Source organism: Dermacentor silvarum, chromosome 4 (assembly GCF_013339745.2).
Source record: "Dermacentor silvarum isolate Dsil-2018 chromosome 4, BIME_Dsil_1.4, whole genome shotgun sequence".
NCBI lineage: Eukaryota > Metazoa > Arthropoda > Arachnida > Ixodida > Ixodidae > Dermacentor > Dermacentor silvarum.
This window is the reverse complement of record NC_051157.2, coordinates 229,093,887-229,112,780: the sequence shown is the minus strand read 5'-3', so window position 1 is coordinate 229,112,780 and position 18,894 is coordinate 229,093,887. Positions and strand designations below refer to the sequence as shown.

Sequence of the window (18,894 nt, the reverse complement as noted above, 5' to 3'; positions counted from 1 at the left end):
AAACAAATGGCTTCACGGAGCATCTGAATCGCACTCTCACAGACATGCTCGCGAAGTATGTCTCTTCAGACCACACTGACTGGGACCTCGCTCTACCGTTTGTCACGTTTGCGTATAATTCTTCACGCCACGACACAGCCGGTTATTCCCCATTTTTCCTTCTGTTCGGCCAAGAATCAGCACTGCCCCTCGGCACAACCCTCCCTCCCTGCTCACGCGGCACCGACCAGTGAATATGCACTTGACGCCATTGCCCGCGCTGCCCACACAAGGGAAATTACCCGTGACCGCCTTCTCAACTCCCAAGAGAGTCAAAGGCGTTTGTACGACCGGCGACACCGAGACGTGCACTTCCCGCCTGGTTCTTTGGTGCTTCTGTGGTCTGTCACATCAGGTTGGCCTGCCAGAAAAACTGCTGTCTCGCTGCACAGGAGCATACCGAGTGCTTCGTGCTGCAGCTCCTGTCACCTAAGAAATCGCCCCTGACTCCCCATCTGCTTCTGAGTCCTGTGATATCGTGCACATTACACAACTGAAGAAGTATCGCCCTCCCAGTGATGACATTTAGACGCTCCGAGATGTCGCTTCTGCCGCCCGGAGATTATGCTACACTCGTGTTGTATTTAGTCGTTTGAACGAGGTGCGCGGGTGCCATCACTCAAGCAAAGAGGAGGAAGAATGAATTGGGCTCGCGCTGTGAATCCAACCGGTCAGCGCTACAACCACTACTGTAAATATAATCTGTAAATAGTTTCTTGTTTAATACCCGCCGTGGTTGCTCATTGGCTATGGTGTTGGGCTGCTGAGCACGAGGTCGCGGGATCGAATAGTGGCCACGGTGGCCGCATTGCGATGGGGCTGAAATGCAACAACACCCGTGTGCTTAAATTTAGGTGCACATTAAAGAACCCCAGGTGGTTCAAATTTGTGGAGTCCCCTACTACGATGTGCCTCATAATCAGATCGTGGTTTGGCACGTAAAACCCCATAATTAAAATTTTTTTTTAGTTTCTTGTTTAATTGACTTGTCCTTCACGTAACAATATCATGACTGTAGGTCAAAGTACTGGCATCTGAAGTAACTGGGAAGTGCAGGAGGGCATTGGGCGTCAGAGTGTCTGCGTCCAGAGCGAGTGACAACAAGGATATCATATTGCCACCTATAGGTAGTGGGTCGAGGGCAAGAATGGGTCGAGCCCAAGAGAACGAAGAAGACCGCGTGCCCCTTCCCTGCTCGAGCCAGCCCCGACGGTCGCGTCTTCCAAGAGCCAGCTGCTCTATGGTTATTAAGACGTTTCATGGCAGTGTTCGAAGACGTCGAAAACTGGATGGTCGACTTTGAGCGCGTGGCCTCCGTGAACGAATGGAACGACACGGAAAAACTCAGACACGTCTACTTCTACCTGGAGGATGGCGCGCGTACGTGGTTTCAGAACCGCGAGGAGCAACTGACTGACGTCGTGGCGCGAGTTTTGTCGTCAGCTCTTGGAGACCTACGCCAGTGCTGATTGCCACGAATGAGTGGAGCGAGCAATTCAGGCCCGCGTCCAGTTGCCAAACGAAACTGTGACCACGTACGTCGAAGACATGGCGCGCCTCTTCCGACGAGCCTCTTCCGACGAGCAGATCCAAGAATGATGGAGGAGAAGAAGTTACGTCATCTGATGCGCGGGGTCAAGGCGCAACTCTTCGCTGGCCTCGTACCGAGCCCTCCGAAGACGGTCGCGGAGTTCTTGTCCGAGGCCGTGACCATGGAAAAGATGCTTCTGCATCGCTCGAACTTGTATGAGCGGCAAGCGAACAGCATGTCTGCTGCTGACATTTTCATGGCCATAGGAAGCAACGGTGACTCTCTGCGAGAACTTATCCGCTCTGTAGTGCGTGAAGAGTTGCAAAAGGCTGCCGTAACACCGCAACCTACGGTAAGCTCCATAGCAAGCCTTATCAAGGACGAACTGCACCAGGCGCTCTGTGACACCTTGCCTCCTGCTAACGCTGTGGCAATACCTCCTGAATAACCCCGTGCGACCTACACTGAAGCCCTGAAGCGCCCTGCTTCCTCTCCGCCACTATTCGTTCGAGCTTCTGCTACGGTGTCAGTTCAATCGGCGCAGCCGATACCGTACTACGACGCTGGGTACACGCCGCCGCCCGTTGTTCATGCCGCTCCATTTGCCCATCGTTCGGAGCAAGCAGTTCACTACGTCGACGACAGGCGCCCGCCCCCTCGGAAGTCGGATGTTTGGCGCACACCCGATCATCGGCCTCTGTGCTTCCACTGCGGTGAAGCTTACCACTTGTACCGCCAGTGCCCATACCGGCGCCTTGGGATTCACGGCTTTTCCGCATACTCGCCGCCGCCCCGATACGGCCAGCGACCCCGGGACATTCAGGAATACCTCTCCCAGCAGCGCTTGCCACCACCTGCGAGGCGGCAATCGCGTTCGCCATCTCCGAGATGATTTTCACCTCCGCCCCAGCGGTATTCTCCCGAGCGGTCGACCAGTCCCCGCCGGGAAAACTAACTGAGGCGATCTTTGGGGGCGAGGTCGCTGACGGTCGAAGCGCTGAAGACCTCTGACGGACGCAGTTACGGAAAGATAACGATCCGACATCACCTGCAGCTGAACGGGACGACCGACTTTCGCTCGATATACCAGTTACTGTTAACGGTTATGCCGTTAGTGCTTTAGTGGACACCGGCGCAGAGTACATGATACTCAGTGGGAAAATAGCAACGCAGCTGAAGAAAGTGATCACGCCCTGGAATAACTCGCAGATTCGGACAGCTGGCGGCCACGTCGTTACTCCACTGGGCGCCTGCACGGCAAGAGTTGAGATTCAAGGATCTACATTCGTAGCGAGCTGCCTTGTCTTACGCGAATGCTCCCGCGACGTTATGCTTGGGGTTGATTTCCTGCAGGAGTACGGCGCGATTATCGATCTGCAAGAGCATCGTATCACTTTCTCTGCCGAACGAGCAATCGACGTGCAAGACTGCCAATGGCGCGATGACGTACTTCGTGTTTCTGCATACAGTGTAATGCTTCCTCGACAAGCCAATGTCCTCGTCGACATCACATGCTGTGGCTTACGCGATGGCGAAGCGGTGGCCGAAAGTAACTTGGAACACCTACTGAAGCAAGGTGTTTGTGTGGCTCGAAGTGTTATACAGATTTGTGCTGGTCATTCGCAATTGCTTGTTACCAACTTTAGCTACGAGCACCGACACCTGTTCGGCGGCACTTCGTTAGCGTTTGCAGACGCAGTAGCAAACGTTAACAACTGTTTCACGTCAGAAGTAGTGGAGACAGCAGACACGTCTCTGGGCCATCTCGACATCAATTCTGAACTGTCCACCGATAGCCAGACAGAACTGCGCAAGCTCTTGCTTGAATTCAAGACCTGCTTCGCACATTCTTCCAAGGTACGCCAGACTTCCATTACTAAACACAGGATCATCACGTACGAAGACGCACGCCCGATACACCAGCAGCCTTACCGCGTGTCGGCAAAAGAATGCGAAGCCATACGTACGCAAGTCCGGGAGATGCTTGACGACGACGTCATCGAACCTTCCAACAGCCCGTGGTCGTCTCCGGTCGTTCTCGTCAAAAAGAAAGACAGAATGCTACGCTTCCGTGCCGACTACCGCAAGCTCAACAACGTCACTAAAAAGGACGCGTACCCGCTGCCGCGTATCGACGACTCGTTAGAGTACGGTGTGCCCACTACTTTTCTTCTCTTGATTTAAAAAGCGGGTACTGGCAAATCGAGGTAGACGAACGCGACCACGAGAAAACAGCCTTTGTGACTCCAGATGGGCTCTATGAATTTCAAGTGCTTCCTTTTGGCTTGTGTTCAGCCCCGGCTACTTTCCAGCGAATTATGGACACTGTCCTTACTGGACTGAAGTGGCAGGCCTGTCTTGTGTACTTGGATGATGTGGTCAACTTCTCTGAAACCTTCGAGCAGCATCTTCACCGCCTACGGAGTGTGCTAGAAGCCATCCGATTGGCAGACGTCACACTTAAGCCCGAAAAGTGCCACTTTGGTTATGAAGAGCTTAAGTTCCTCGGGCATGTAGTAAGCGCCAAAGGGGTCCGACCCTATCCAGACAAGCTTGCCGCTGTGGCCACGTTTCCTGCTCCTGCCGATAAGAAGGCCGTCCGGCGATTCCTAGGTTTGTGCGCCTACTATCGCCGGTTTATTAAAGGCTTCTCGAAGACAGCGGAACCCCTGACTCGCCTTACAAGGGACGATACGCCATTTGTGTGGCATAATGAGCGACAGGCGGCTTTTGCTGAATTACGACAGCGCCTGCAGTCAGCACCCGTTCTTGCACATTTTGACGATGACGCTGATACTGAGGTGCATACCGACGCCAGTAGCATTGGCCTTAGCGCAGTGCTCGTCCAGCTCCAAGATGGAGTGGAAAGAGTTATAGCGTATGCCAGCCGCTCCCTGTCCCGTGCCGAGGCGAATTATTCAACTACAGAGAAAGAGTGCCTCGCGGTCGTGTGGGCGATCAAGTTTGCCCTTCAGGACGACTGGCACGGTGGAGCTTGCGGCTACAGGAATTTGACATCACCATCGTTTATAAGTCTGGCCATAAGCATGAAGACGCTGACACGCTGTCCCGCGCATCCATTGATCCTGCCAGTCAGGAAACAGAGGATGATGACCGCTTCCTGGGCACCATTAGTTTGTCGGACTTGAGCAGACGGCAGCCTGACGACACTGAGATTCGACCGATCATCGATCATTTAGAGGGCCGCGACACAACCATACCACGCCATCTCTCCCGCTCGCTGACGTCCTTCTGTCTGCGAGACAACGTGCTGTATAAGAAGAACGCTCGTTCGACCAGCCGTGCTTACCTCCTGGTGGTTCCAAGGAACATGCGCAACGACGTTCTCTTCACTTGCCATGACGAACCGACATCTGGTCATTTAGGCTTTTCACGAACACTCGCTAGAGTAAGCGAAATGTACTATTGGCCCGGGCTTTCGGCAAGCGTCAAACAGTATGTTAAAGGCTGTCGTGAATGCCAGCGCCGCAAGACACCATCCGTTAAACCAGCTGGCTTACTCCAGCCAATTGAAGCACCTCACACGCCTTTCGACCAAGTCGGCATGGACATTCTTGGACTGCTTCCTCTGTCTGCCGACAGCAACAAATGGGTGATCGTCGCGACTGATTATTTAACACGCTATGCTGAAACGCAGGCGATCCCACGAGCGACGGCCTCAGAGGTAGTGCAATTCTTCATGCGCCACATCGTCTTGCGTCACGGTGCTCCCTCCACTGTAATAACAGACAGAGGGACAGCATTCACAGCGCAGCTTATGGACGAAGTTTTTGAATTAAGCAACACCAGGCATCGCAAGACGACCGCGTACCATCCGCAGGCCAACTGACTTACCGAGCAACTGAATAAGACGGTCACAGACAAGCTCGCAATGTACATCGACGTCCAACACAAAACATGGGATCGGATCTTGCCTTACGTGACCTTCGCGTATAACACCGCCGTTCAAGAGACGACGCACTTCACGCCCTTTCGCCTTCTGTACGGTCGCGAAGTCCAGACGATGCTGGACGCTATGCTGCCGTGTCAAGACGCTGACCTAATGACAACTGACGCCGAGGAATTCGCAGAGCATGCTGAGGAAGCTCGGCAGCTCGCGCGGCTGCATATCGGCCAGCAGCAGCAGGCAGACGCACGATGCTACAACATCCGCCACAGGGACGTGTCCTACAACCCCGGGGAACAAGTTGGGGTGCGGACCCCCGTTCGCCGTTGTGGCCTCTGTGAAAAGCTGCTGAGCCGGTATTTCGCTCCGTATAATGTGCTCAGCCGCGTCAGTGACGTAAACTACGAAGTTGTTCCGGACACAACATCGCAGACACGGAGTAAGACAACCGAGCTCAGACATAGTTCATGTTGTGCGCATGAAGCCGTACATTGCGCGTCTGTAACTTTTTTTGTTGTTTTCGCTTTTTCTCTCATTCCCTTCTTTGTTTCTACTTTTCCTTTGTCTTCGGGAGCTTGTTTCTTCGTTCATTGACTGTGTCGGCGTGACGTTTTCTTTTTTTTGTGTACTTTCACTTTGCCTGCCTTCTTCTTTATCTCTATGCATATTTTTTGTTTTTTTAGCATCGAGGCGATGCTTTTGTTCGGAAGGGGGGATATTGCCACCTGTAGGTAGTGGGTCGAGGGCAAGAATGGGTTGAGCCCTAGAGAACGAAGAAGACCGCGCGCCCCTTCCCTGCTCGAGCCAGCCCTGACGGTCGCGTCTTCCAAGAGCCAGCTGCTCTACGGTTATTAAACCTTCAGGACTACTTCTTGAGGCTCGTGACAATATTCCTGGATTCGGAGGGCCCACAGAGCAAGGCGGCCCGACGGGTGTTTGAAGTTAGGCAACCAGCAAAGAGCGTGATGATTCGTCACCACATCAAAGGGTCGACCGTAGAGATATGGGCGAAATTTTTGAAGAGTCCATACGATGACCAGGCACTCTTTTTCTGTTACTGAGTGATTGGCCTCGGGTTTTGTGAGGGCACGACTAGCACAAGCGATCACGCATTCGGCATTAGTTTTCTTACGTTGTGTGAGCACGGCACCAAGACCGACACCACTGGCGTCAGTGTGTAGTTCTGTAGGTGTGCTTGGATTAAAATGGCGCAGGATTGCCGGAGATGTAAGTAGGCGGAAAAGAGTCTTAAACGCACCATCGGAGGCTTCCGCCCAAGTAGAAAGTTCATTGTCACCTTGGAGAAGTTGGTTTAGGGGTGCGATCACAGTAGCCAAATTGCGAACAAACCGTCGAAAGCTGTGTAGTGCTTTCAAGTTAGTGGGCTTCGAGGATTGGGATACGGCGCCTAGTTTAGCAGGATCAGGAATAATGCCTTCTTTGGAGACAACGTGGCCTAGTATAGTCAATTTTGAGCTGCAAATAGGCACTTTTTTAAGTTAAGCTGGAGATTAGCATTCCGAAGACTGGTCAAAATTTAATATAAACGGCGAAAATGGGTTGGAAAGTCCGGGGAAAAGATGACAACATTATTGAGGTAACGGAGACAAGTATGCCACTTGAGGCTGGACAGCTTTCCGTCCATCATGCGTTCAAAGGTGGCGGGCGTGTTGCAGAGACTACACGGCTGCAGACCTGTAGCCCAACGGCCACGAAGTGGGACCGTAGGTCTCCAGTACACGCCTCGTAGCGACTTCAGCGTATGTCAGGGGAGCGGCAGTCAGAGTCTGGTGGAGTGAAGGCAGAACGAGCTTAGCGCTCCTTGATGACATATTGGACAACTCGACTGGCCGTGTGTAAGCGACACCAGCTGACTTAGCAACTTCTTCACGGAGAAGTCCTTGATCGGTAGCAGCAGTGAAGTGTGGCAGCAGCCAAGCTCGACAGTGAAGTGGCCTGTGCAGGAGATTGGCAGGTGGTCATGCGTTGTTTGCATACTTCATCGAAGGTTTGACAAAGACTGATGAGTTCAGACATTGTTGCGGATTTTTTGCCAACAGCGTCCGGAAGTCGTCGTCTTCAATGCCTTTTAAGATATGCCTAATCTTCTCGGCATCAGCCATTGTGATTTCAATGCGGTTACTTAAGTCGACAACATTTTCTGTATAACTTGCAAATGCCTCCCTGCTCTGTTGCACACGACTACGCAAATGTTGCTCGGCACGAAACGTGCGAATGGCGGAGCGCCCGAATACTCCTGTTACGTTAGTTTTGAAGGCTGCCCACATCGTGAGATTACATTCGTGGTTTCTTAGCCACACGCTGGCGACACCACTCAAATAAAATGACACATAAATAAGTTTTTTTGTGTCATCGCAGTGGTTGTGGATGCTCACCCGGTTGTGGTCAATGAGCTGGCTACGTCATGGTCTTCTGTACAGCTGCAGATGGGTGGGTCTTGTTGACGCAGTGAGCCAGGGCAGACCACGGTAGGCAGCGGTTGAGGTTGCGGTGGTCCTTGTTCTGGCATAATGAAGACGGGCTGTAGTGTCTGGTTGTGAAGTTCCAGATTTCCTGTTGTACCCCACAGCTCCACCAATTGTAAAGGGGGTTTATTTGGGTCGTAGGGCAGTAGCGACAAATGCAGCACCAGCAAGTAGGGCGTAGCCAGAGAGTGAACTGGGTACGAGCCACACGATGGCAACGGGGCTTTTCAGCATGCCGACCTTCTTCCTCACAGGTGGGTCACTTGTCATATACCCATTATTTGTTGTGCCCCACCGGTAAGTTACTAAGGAGTTGTTCTCCTTTGAAATGTCTTCAATGTGACGAGAGATTGCACCATACTGCGTTAGATTAAAAACAACAATAATTTTTTCTGTCAGTTAAGTTCTAGGAAATATTCCACTTGCGCACTGCAAGAAAGCCCTGCTGCACAGGGGGAATAGGTGCTGTGGCCCACTGGTAACCAACGCCACAGTTTAACGTGTTAATTAAATATTTGTGTGTGTGTGTGTGTGTGTGTGTGTGTGTACATATATAAAATATTTATCTGGAACATGACAGCGACATCGATGGTGAAACTTTGTCTGGAGTGTCTGCATAATTGCTATCACAATAATAAACCCGTCATCATCCACAGGTTCTATGAAGATTCTTGTTTCTGAGCATGTCCTTGTTGCATTGTGCGTGTGATTTATTTTTGGGTGCCTACCTGTCAGAACAGCTTACCGAGGGTACTACTACTACAAGGATGCAGATTATCAAATGAAATGCACAACATTGGCTTCAGTGGCTTTCCTTCTTTTTGGGGTTTGCTAATGATTGCCCCATTCTGCAGGACCGAGAAAGCTCGTTTCTTCAGCAGGAGCGCGTGGAGAAGAAGGATTCTTCCGGCCAGTACCAACTCAACTCCTTCACCACGGTTAGTGCGCACTGTTTAGTTCCTTTAGAATGGGCTTTGTTAAGCTAAATTATCACAAAAATGCAGTGCACCTGTTAATTAGATGGAGCTCGGGCATAAGATCACACCCTCGAACTTAACCATGGGCAGTGCGCTTGTAAATGTAACTCTGAATGCGTGCGCATTGGCTCTTCAGTTTGTGTTTTTTACAGCTACAGCAACTACAAGCAGAGTTTGGGTTCACGAGCAATCAGCCCCAGCAACTATTGCGAATGCCTACCAAGTTTGTGCGCATACTGGTAGGAACGGCAAAACCCGCCTGTGGACATAAAGTCTAAAGGCTCTGACTAAATTCGCAGAACATAGCTTAAAGTGACAGCAGAGTCAAGGTCGCACGCGCAATATCTGCACATCATGATGACTTGTATCAGGACGGGCAAACGCAAAGTGCACCCACAGCCTTGATTGTTGCGAAATTCTGAATAGGTATAATTTCATGAAAGCACAGCATAGAGCGATATTCCGAAAATGATTTTTTGGCGATGTTGTGGTTGTAAGAAACTCTACTTACTTGCCACACACAAACTGAAGAGCCAATGCGCGTGCATTTAGAGTTGCCAGGGAGGAAGGAAAAGTTAGGAAAGAGGAGATATGTGACTCTGTTGAAGCCAGAACATATTGGACCAACATGTGATCGTCATGTCAGAGCAGCACAAGTCCACATTGATTAAAAACTGCCGGGAACCAAATGTTCTCTGCCAATACACTGTGTCTCGGAGGTTACTTATTGGACTGGTACAGCTAGGGAATAAGCGAGGAGAATGGTTTCATGAAAAGTTCACTTGCATTGGCTGCATATCATAATGCTCTCTAGCTCCTAGTTTACTTCGTCCTCCATGAGAGGTACTGCACATAGAGAGTTGCACATAGATTAATACACTGCCAAACACATATCTCGCGTCACTTCTCCCCTCTCAAAAGCGACCGTCCCGTTCGGCTGGTTACAATAAAGTGCATTAATTGGTAGGACACCTCTAATGGCAAATGTGGTCACAGAAAGCAAAGAATAACCACAACACTGTGCAGGATGGCGAAGGGTTTCAATGGTGCACTTCACTCACCGGCGTAGTACGGCTTTATCCATACTACATGCACAACTTCGGGGCGGGAACGTCGTCGGCGAGGATCAACACTTTGGGGCACAACCTCGTAATTCACGTTGCTAAGGCGGCGCACAACCTCGTATGGGCCGAAGTATCGTCGCAATAATTTCTCCGAAAGTCCACGGTGGTGTCCACACGTATTCGCCGGGGTTGTACTCAACATTCCATCGGCTCTGATTGTAATGGCGAACTTCGGCACTCTGCTGGTTGCGGATGCGGTTCTGAGCAAACTGGTGAGCTTCCTCGGCTTTCTGGATGAAGTCATCAGGACTCTCGATTGTCGTGGTGCTGTTGTCTATGGGAGCATGGCGTTTACTAAAGGTGTCGTGATGCAACGTCCATAGACAAGTTCAAATGGGGTGAACTGGGTGGTCTCCTGCACAGCTGTATTATAGGCAAATGTCACTTATGGCAAAATTTCATCCCATGTCTTGTACTCTACATCGACATACAGTTTAACCTGCTTCTAACGAACCTCCATATTGTCACATAGTAGTGACGCTGAAAAAACAGTCGTAAAACTGTGTATGACGAAACTGATTTTTTATTGAGTGAACCTGTGCCCACAAAAGCAAGCTATACTCAAAGCACAATGATAGCGGCGAACACAGTCGGCGATCTTCGAAAATCCGATCTTCGGTGAAACGCGCCGGCTTTTATGCATGAGTCATCGAATGTTCCAGATTAATCCCTGGTACCCGCAGTGTCTTCCAGAAAGTTCTAGACAATTCGCGTCGGTCATACAATCGGATAACATAAGCGTCAGTGAAAACAGGCAATGGAAAGAAGCATCGATAACGTTCTAGAAACTTCCGATACAGGCGCATCCTGCACTGAGCGATAACGTTTAACATTTGTTAGCCGGTGGAAAGCGGCCACCGGTGAAAGATAAACATGTATACGTGTCAATAGTCACCCCTTAAAAAGCATCGTCCCGATGCTACAAACAAATGTGAAAGAGAAAACAAAACCACGCGTCATAAAGAAAAAAATAACAAAGTAACAGAGTACCTAAGTTTGTCAGCGGGCGTAGAAAGGCTTAAGACGCACCACGTGGATGACTTCAGGTCGTGCGCGGCGCCGCTGTGATTGCGAAATGCCGTCTGGCACGCCCTCATAGTCCAGTGTGCCAATACGTCGGATGATCTTATATGGTCCGAAATATCGACGTAACAGTTTCTCGCTAAGTCCTTGTCGGCGTATCGGAGTCCAGACCCAAACACGGTCGCCGGGCTGCTATTCGACGTAGCGGCGTCGAAGATTGTAGTGTCGGCTGTCGGTCCTCTGCTGGTTCTTGATGCGCAGGCGGGCGAGCTGTCGACCTTCTTCGACATGCTGCAAATAGGTGGCAACGTCGAGATTTTCTTCGTCGGTGACATCCGGTAGCATGGCGTCAAGCGTCGTTGCCGGGTTCCTACCGTAGGTAGACTAGGTGGAACGGCGCCATGTGCGTCGTTTCTTGCACGGCCGTGTTGTATGCGAAGGTCACGTACTGAAGGATGGCATCCCACGTCTTGTGTTCTACGTCAACGTACATTGCCAGCATGTCAGCGATGGTCTCATTTAGGCACTCGGTGAGGCCATTCGTCTGCAGGTGGTAGGCGGTGGTTCGGCGATGGCTTGTCTGGCTGTAGCGCAGGATGGCTTGAGTTGGTTCTGCCGTAAAGGCTGTACCTCTGTCGGTGATGAGGACTTCTGGGGCACCGTGACGCAGGAGGATGTTCTCAACGAAGAATCGGGCTACCTCGGCAGCACTGCCTTTGGGCAAGGCTTTTGTTTCGGCGTAGCGGGTGAGGTAGTCCGTAGCTACGACGATCCATTTATTCCCGGACGTCGACGTCGGAAAAGGCCCCAGTAAGTCCATCCCGATCTGCTGGAACGGTCGGTGAGGTGCTTCGATCGGCTGTAGAAGTCTGGCTGGCCTTGTCGGCGGTGTTTTCCGTCGCTGCCAGTCTCGGCATGTCCTTACGTAATGGGCAACGTCGGCAGAGAGGCGAGGCCAGTAGTATTTTTCTTGTATCCTCGCGAGCGTGCAGGAAAAACCGAGGTGTTCAGCCGTTGGGTCGTCATGGAGAGCGTGCAGAACCTCTGGACGCAATGCTGAGGGTACCACGAGGAGGTAGTTGGCTCGAAGAGGCGAGAAGTTCGTCTTTAAAAGAATGTCGTATTGCAAGAAAAACGATGGCAATCCTCGCCTGAACACCTTGGGCACAATGACAGTCTTGCCTTCCAGGTAGTCTACAAGGCTTCTTAGTTCCGGGTCGGCTCGCTGTTTTTCGGCGAATTCGTCGGCACTGATGGGTCCCAAGAAAGTATTGTCATCCTGGTCGTCCTGTGGCGGCGGTTCGACGGGGGCGCGAGACAAGCAGTGCTTTCGTGCTTTCAAGCAATGCTCTGAGTGCTTTCGCCCAGACTTGTAAACGACGGTGATATCGAATGCTTGAAGTCTCAGACTCCATCGTGCAAGACGACCTGAAGGATCCTTCAAGTTAGCTAGCCAACACCAGGCGTGGTGGTCGCTCACAACTTTGAAGGGCCTGCCAAGAGGTAGGGGCGAAACTTTGAGTTAGCCCAGATGATGGCAAGGCACTCCTTTTCTGTTGTGGAATAATTTGCTTCCGCCTTCGATAGTGACCGGCTAGCGTAACTTACAACCCTTTCTAGTCCGTCAGTCCTCTGCACAAGCACGGCACCGAGTCCTACGCTGCTTGCGTCGGTGTGGACTTCGGTATCGGGGTTTTCGTCGAAATGCGCAAGTATTGGCGGTGATTGCAGGCGTCGCTTCAGTTCTTCAAATGCTTCGACTTGCGGCGTCTCCCACTTGAACTCGACATCGGCCTTCGGGAGGTACGTCAGCGGCTCGGCGATCCGTTAAATGTCTTTGACGAAGCGCCTGTAATAGGCGCACAGTCCAAGAAATCTACGCACTGCCTTCTTGTCGGCGGGCGGAGGAAAGTCACTGATGGCCGCCGTTTTCTGTGGGTCAGGGCACACTCCAGACTTGTTTATGACGTGGCCCAAGTACAAGAGCTCCTCGTATGCAAAGGGGCACTTTTCTGGCTTCAACGTGAGTTCGGAGGTCTTGATTGCTTGAAGAACTGTTTCAAGCCGCCGGAGGTGTTCCTCGAAGCTTGAGGCAAACACAACGACGTCGTCCAAATAGACGAGACAAGTCTGCCACTTCAAGCCTGCCAGTACTGTATCCATGACGCGTAGGAAAGTGGCAGACGCTGAGCAAAGACCAAACGGCATGACCTTGAACTCGAACAGTCCGTCTGGTGTTATAAAGGCAGTCTTCTCCCGGTCCCTCTCGTCGACTTCGATTTGCCAGTAGCCGGTTTTGAGGTCCATCGACGAAAAATACTTTGCGTTGCAGAGTCGATCCAAGGCGTCGTCAATCTATGGGAGAGGGTATACATCCTTCTTCGTGATTTTGTTGAGGTGACGCCTGGTAATCAACGCAGAAACGTAGGGTACCATCCTTCTTCTTCACTAACACCACGGGGAACGCCCACGGACTCTTGGACGGCTGGATGATGTCGTCGCGTAGCATTTTGTCGACTTGTTCCCTTATGGCCTCGCGTTCACGCGCTGAGACGCGGTACGGGCTCTGACGGAGTGGGCGGGCATATTCGTCGGTTATGATGCGGTGCTTCTCGACAGGGGTTTGTCGAATTTTTGATGACGACGAGAAGCAGTCCTTGTATCGCAGGAGCAGGGCTTTTAGCTGTTCTTTCTTATGCATGGGAAGGTTCTGATTGACGTCAAAAGCTGGTTCAGGTACTACAGTCGTCGTTGCAGGTGCGCTGGAATCCGTGAAGGCGAAAGCACTGCTGTCTTGTACTATTTCGTCGATGTAGGCGACCGTGGTGCCTTTGTTAATGTGCTTGTATTCGAGGCTGAAGTTCGTGAGCATCACTCTTGCTTTCCCTTCTCGTAGCTGAGCTATGCCTCTAGCGACGCAAGTTTCACGGTCGAGCAGTAAGTGATGATTGCCCTCGACGATGCCCTCCATGTCTGCAGGCACTTCGGTACCGACAGAAATCATTACGCTGGAGCGAGGCGGAATGGTGACTTGTTCTTCAAGCACATTTAAGGCATGGTAACTGATGTTTGTATCCGGTGGTATCGCTTTGTGCGTTGAAAGCGTTATCAACTTGGACCTTAAGTCGATGACGGCACCGTGTCAGTTTAGAAAGTCCATGCCTAGGATGACATCCCTGGAGCATTGCTGCAGTATTACGAAGCTCGCGGGGTAAGTGCGGTTGTTAACCGTGACTCGTGCTGTGCAGATTCCAGCCGGCATTATTAGGTGGCCTCCCGCTGTCCGGATATCGGGTCCTTGCCAGGCCATTTTCACCTTCTTCAACTTGGCGGCGAACGGGCCACTGAAGACGGAATAGTCGGCTCCAGTGTTGACGAGAGCGGTGACGTTGTGACCATCGATTAGCACATCTAGGTCGTTAGACCGTCGTCTGGCGTTGCGGTTAAGTCGTGGCGTCGGATCACGGCTGCGTCGGCTTGCTCCGCTGCTGCTACGTCGCGTCGGCAGGTCTTCTTTCGGCGGCAAAGTGTTGTCGTGAAGGCTCTTTCCAGGCGGCGTGCTGATATCTCGTCGTGATGATTCGCGAATATTCTTCGATGGCGGCGGAGGATCTTCGGCATTGCGTCGTATGGCAACCGCACCTCCATCGGTTGCTGCTTTTAGTTTCCCGGATAGGGGCTCACGGACCGGCCCCTGGCTGGGCCAGTGTATGGTCGGCGCTGCGGTGACAGGTAGCGTCCTGGTGATGGCGAGCGTGAGGGTCGTCGTGGTTGCCACTGGGCTCCAGCGAGGTGGTCGGCGATGTCACGTGGCCGCTTGCCAAGCTGTGGACGTGGCGCATTGACGACGAACCCTCGTAGGCCCATCTCGCGGTATGGGCATCGGCGGTAGACATGACCAGCTTCCCCGCAGTGATAGCAGAGCAGGCGGTGATCGGGGGCGCGCCAAATATCCGTCTTTCTCTGCTAGCTGCGCTGGACCATGGACGGGCGTGCTGGCGTCGGCGGTGGTGGACGTCGGAACTGCGGCGTTACGGGGCCCGGGTGCGAGCGCGGAGGGGGGCCTTGACGACGGCGGCGTAGGTCAGCGCTTCCGGCTGGGGTTGCAGCGATTGCGGCCGCACATCGGGAACTCCAAATGAGCGCTGAACTTCTTCTTTGACGATGTCGGCGATAGATGCCACTTGAGGCTGCGACTTGGGGAAGAACTTCTGCAGTTCCTCGCGAACGACCGCTCTGATGGTCTCGCGCTGGTCGTCGCTGCCAAGTGCTTGACCGTCGATGTTGTTGGTGGCCAGAGTTCGGCGGTTATATTGCCTTCTCCGCATGTCGAGCGTCTTCTCAATGGTTGTGGCTTCGGAAATAAATTCAGCAACAGTCTTGGCCGGGTTGCGTATCAATCACGCGAAGAGCTCTTGCTTGACACCCCTCATCAAGGAGCGAACTTTTTTCTCTTCTGGCATGTCAGGGTCGGCGTGCTTGAACAGGCGAGTCATCTCCGTCAAAATCGTGATGTTCTCGTTGGGCAGCTGTACCCTGGCTTCTAGGAGAACTTCGGCCCTTGCGCACGCTTGTAAAGGTCTGCAGGAAGCCGTGGCGGAACAGGTCCCATGTTGTCAAGGTCGACTCCCGATTCTCGAACCACGTCCTGGCAGCATCTTCCAATGAGAAAAAGACATGGCGCAGCTTGTCGTCGCTGTTCCAGTTGTTAAATACAGCGACCCTTTCATACGTCTCCAGCCAGCTTTCCGGATCCTCAAATGTTGATCCGCGCAACGTCGGTGGCTCCCGGGGGTTCTGTAACACGATAGGTGTAGGTGGCACTGAGGCTGTCATGGTTGATGCGGTCGTCGTGGCCGTGCACTTCCTGGTCTTCTCAGGAAGAAGTCCGTACTCCGGGGGTTGGTTTTGTAGCCTGAGGCTAGCTCGATGCTCCGGAACAACGTTGGTACTCTCTTCGGAGTTCGGGCTTGGATCACGGCTTTTCGGGGGCGTCGGCTGCATGGACACAAAAGTACCTCCACCAGATGTCGCATAGTTGAGACACTGAAGAAAACAGTCGTAAAACTGTGTATGACGAAACTGATTCTTTATTGGGTGAACCTATGCCAACAAAAGCAAGCTACACTCAAAGCACGATAGCGGCGAACACAGTCGGCGATCGTCGAAAATCTGATCTGCGGTGAAACGCGCTGGCTTTTATAGATGAGTCATCGAATGTTCCAGATTAATCCCTGGTACACGCAGTGTATTCTAGAAAGTTGTAGACAATTCGCGTCGGTCATACAATGAGCGACGGACACACGCTGTCAAACGCTGGTGGCGTGTGGAAGCGCTGCTGTAAAAAAAAAAAAAATTGTGGGGTTTTATGTGCCAACTGCACGATCTGATTATGAGGCACGCCGTAGTGGGGGGCTCTGGAAATTTGGACCACCTGGGGTTCTTTAAATAACGTTCACTTAAATCTAAGTACACGAGTGTTTTCGCATTTCGCCCCCATCGAAATGCGGCCGCCAGCGCCGCTGTAGAAGCGAGCAAAGTGACCTTCGTGCTGTTGTCTATCGCTTCAATGCAAACTGAACACTGAGAACACACAGCACGCACAAAGCTACGAGCCGCCGACGCGCCTACACTGCCTAGACTGTGCCCCAACGCAGATCGCTTTCAAGATACGGCCCGCCGTGCAGTACGCAGTTGATGCCAGAGTACAGTACAACGCCGCCCACTATCCTTCCCCCCTCGCTCCCTCGCTGGTGCCTCGAGCACAATGGAAGAAGGCGCGCTTCCTCCCTGCTTTTCTTTCTTGCGCGCACGAGATTTAGACGCCGTCATCGGCACCCCTCACACGTTTTCACTCGCACATACAGCATACGGCGCGCGGCAACTGCGTTATCGCCCTTGGACTTTATACGGAACATCTATGAGCCAAAACCAATTTTAGGGCCACAACGCGTCATAGACACCAACCATCTTTACATAGCAAATACGGATCTCAAGGGCCATACTTTTGCTAGCGGTAACCCAAAATATGTCATAGTTGTCGCCCCCGGCACTTTGGGCGGCCAATGCCATCGTGAAGCCACCAAGCCGAGCGACGTGAAAAGTCAAAATGGCCGCTCGGGTCGGCGCGGGGTGGCAGTTCGCAACGTATGATGCGGGAACAGTCCCACAGTTCCGACGAAGAGCGAGCGTCACGATGGCGTCGTAGCGTCGTATAGTGTTAAAGTAGAACCCTCTGTTACGTTCCCGGGTGCTGTGTTCGGGCGGTCCCGGCAGCAGTGAAATTTTGTTACATTGAATTGTGTATAAACACACTTGGTTATATTGGGTAACTTCATATTGAGGATCTATCTAAATATACATGGTGTTCTATGGATGCAAGATGAAGTACTGCAAAATGAAGCACTGGTGTATGCTGAAGAAAAAAAAATTATGAAACAGGTATTTTAAAGGTTCACAGAAAGCCAGAACAAACAAACATTTTGTGAAACATGTGAAAAAAGAAAACTTGAGCAAGGTGGAAAGCTGGGCTAGTTGGTATGGTTCCATTGGTATATGACAGCCTAACAAATGAAACACAGAGAAAAGAGAGACGAGTGCGGTTTTCTTTTCCGTGTTTCGTCTGTCGCACTGTCAATAGCAAAAGAAAAGATACCTTCAATTTGTTTGTTTATGAATCGTTTAGAGTGCTTGGTAATGTATGTTTGAGCATTTCTAAGCTATAGTTTGCCCGTTCTATCGGTCATAATTTCGAATGCTGGCATATATAACCCAGTTGTGCCATTGATACAGATATTTTGCATGCAGGTGTGCTGGAGCCCCAACCGTAGCAGTGCCAACTGGCTGTTTTCAGCAGGGCAGGCGGGCGTGGCTCGACTCACATGGCTTGGTCTCTATGCTAAGCGCTTGAAGGATGCCTCCTCGTGACGACGGTTTCTTCAAGAGCCTTCATTGTGTATGCAATACAGTGCAAGAAATGACTTCAGCAGAGCACCTCATCATAACCAATTCCTTTAGCCAAACTCAATGTAAAGTTCAGGAAATTGTGCACATCAAGCCATGACTGTCTTCTTGATAGGTGACTCAGATGAGGAGTGTCTCGGATAAAATAATCTCAACAGATTAGTAGGCTGCACATATTTGCCGCATACTGTAGGCATGGGCTGTACACCTGTTTGTCATTTCTTTCATATCGAGAACAAAGTTGCTTGGCCATCTTGTAATTATTTGAGTTGGGTCATTTTTGTGTGGCACATATGGGAATGCATATCTGTCAAAGCTAAATGGGGATTCAACCTCACATTGGTGTGAGCTTTACATGGCATGAGAAACTAACCAGTGGCAAGTGTTGCAAAATCTCCAGTTTATGAAAATTTTTTGGCTGCATAACAGTGTGAGATAAGCGAGGAAAAAAGGTGAGACACATGAGGCCAACTTTTGTTTTATTTATGTGAAATTAGGGTTGCCAGTGCATGCTCAGTGTATTCATATCATGCTCTCAGAAATCTTCCTTCCTTCCCTGACACACATGCGCGTCATTTCCACTTCACCAATGAGGCACCATTTGTGCCAGCTTGCTCCAAAATGACATTTTAGCAGAGAACTCCACAAAGCCTACGCCAAAGAACAAGAACCTTCTTCTATTCTCGGAAGACGATGGAGTGGCTATAATAGCCACGAATATAGCCGATGACATCTGTCCGTCATTTACTGTATTTAAGTGCATGAGCATTTCTATGCCTACCCAATAAGAAACACTGTCCGTCCTGTAAGACGATTGCTTTCAAGATACAGCTCGCAGCAGCGA

The 18,894-nt window shown here is 51.4% G+C and overlaps 1 protein-coding gene across 1 annotated transcript in view; it reads left to right on the top strand.

The window, feature by feature from the left end:
* Positions 1-18,310, top strand: part of LOC125945164 (general transcription factor 3C polypeptide 2-like) — an 84,456-nt gene extending 66,146 nt beyond the window's left edge. The window contains exons 7-8 of the mRNA XM_049666774.1: positions 8,818-8,901; positions 17,895-18,310. Coding sequence (XP_049522731.1) covers positions 8,818-8,901; positions 17,895-18,014 — 204 coding nt within the window. The 3' untranslated portion in view covers positions 18,015-18,310. The remainder of the gene's footprint in view (positions 1-8,817; positions 8,902-17,894) is intronic.
* The last annotated feature ends 584 nt before the right edge of the window (positions 18,311-18,894 follow it).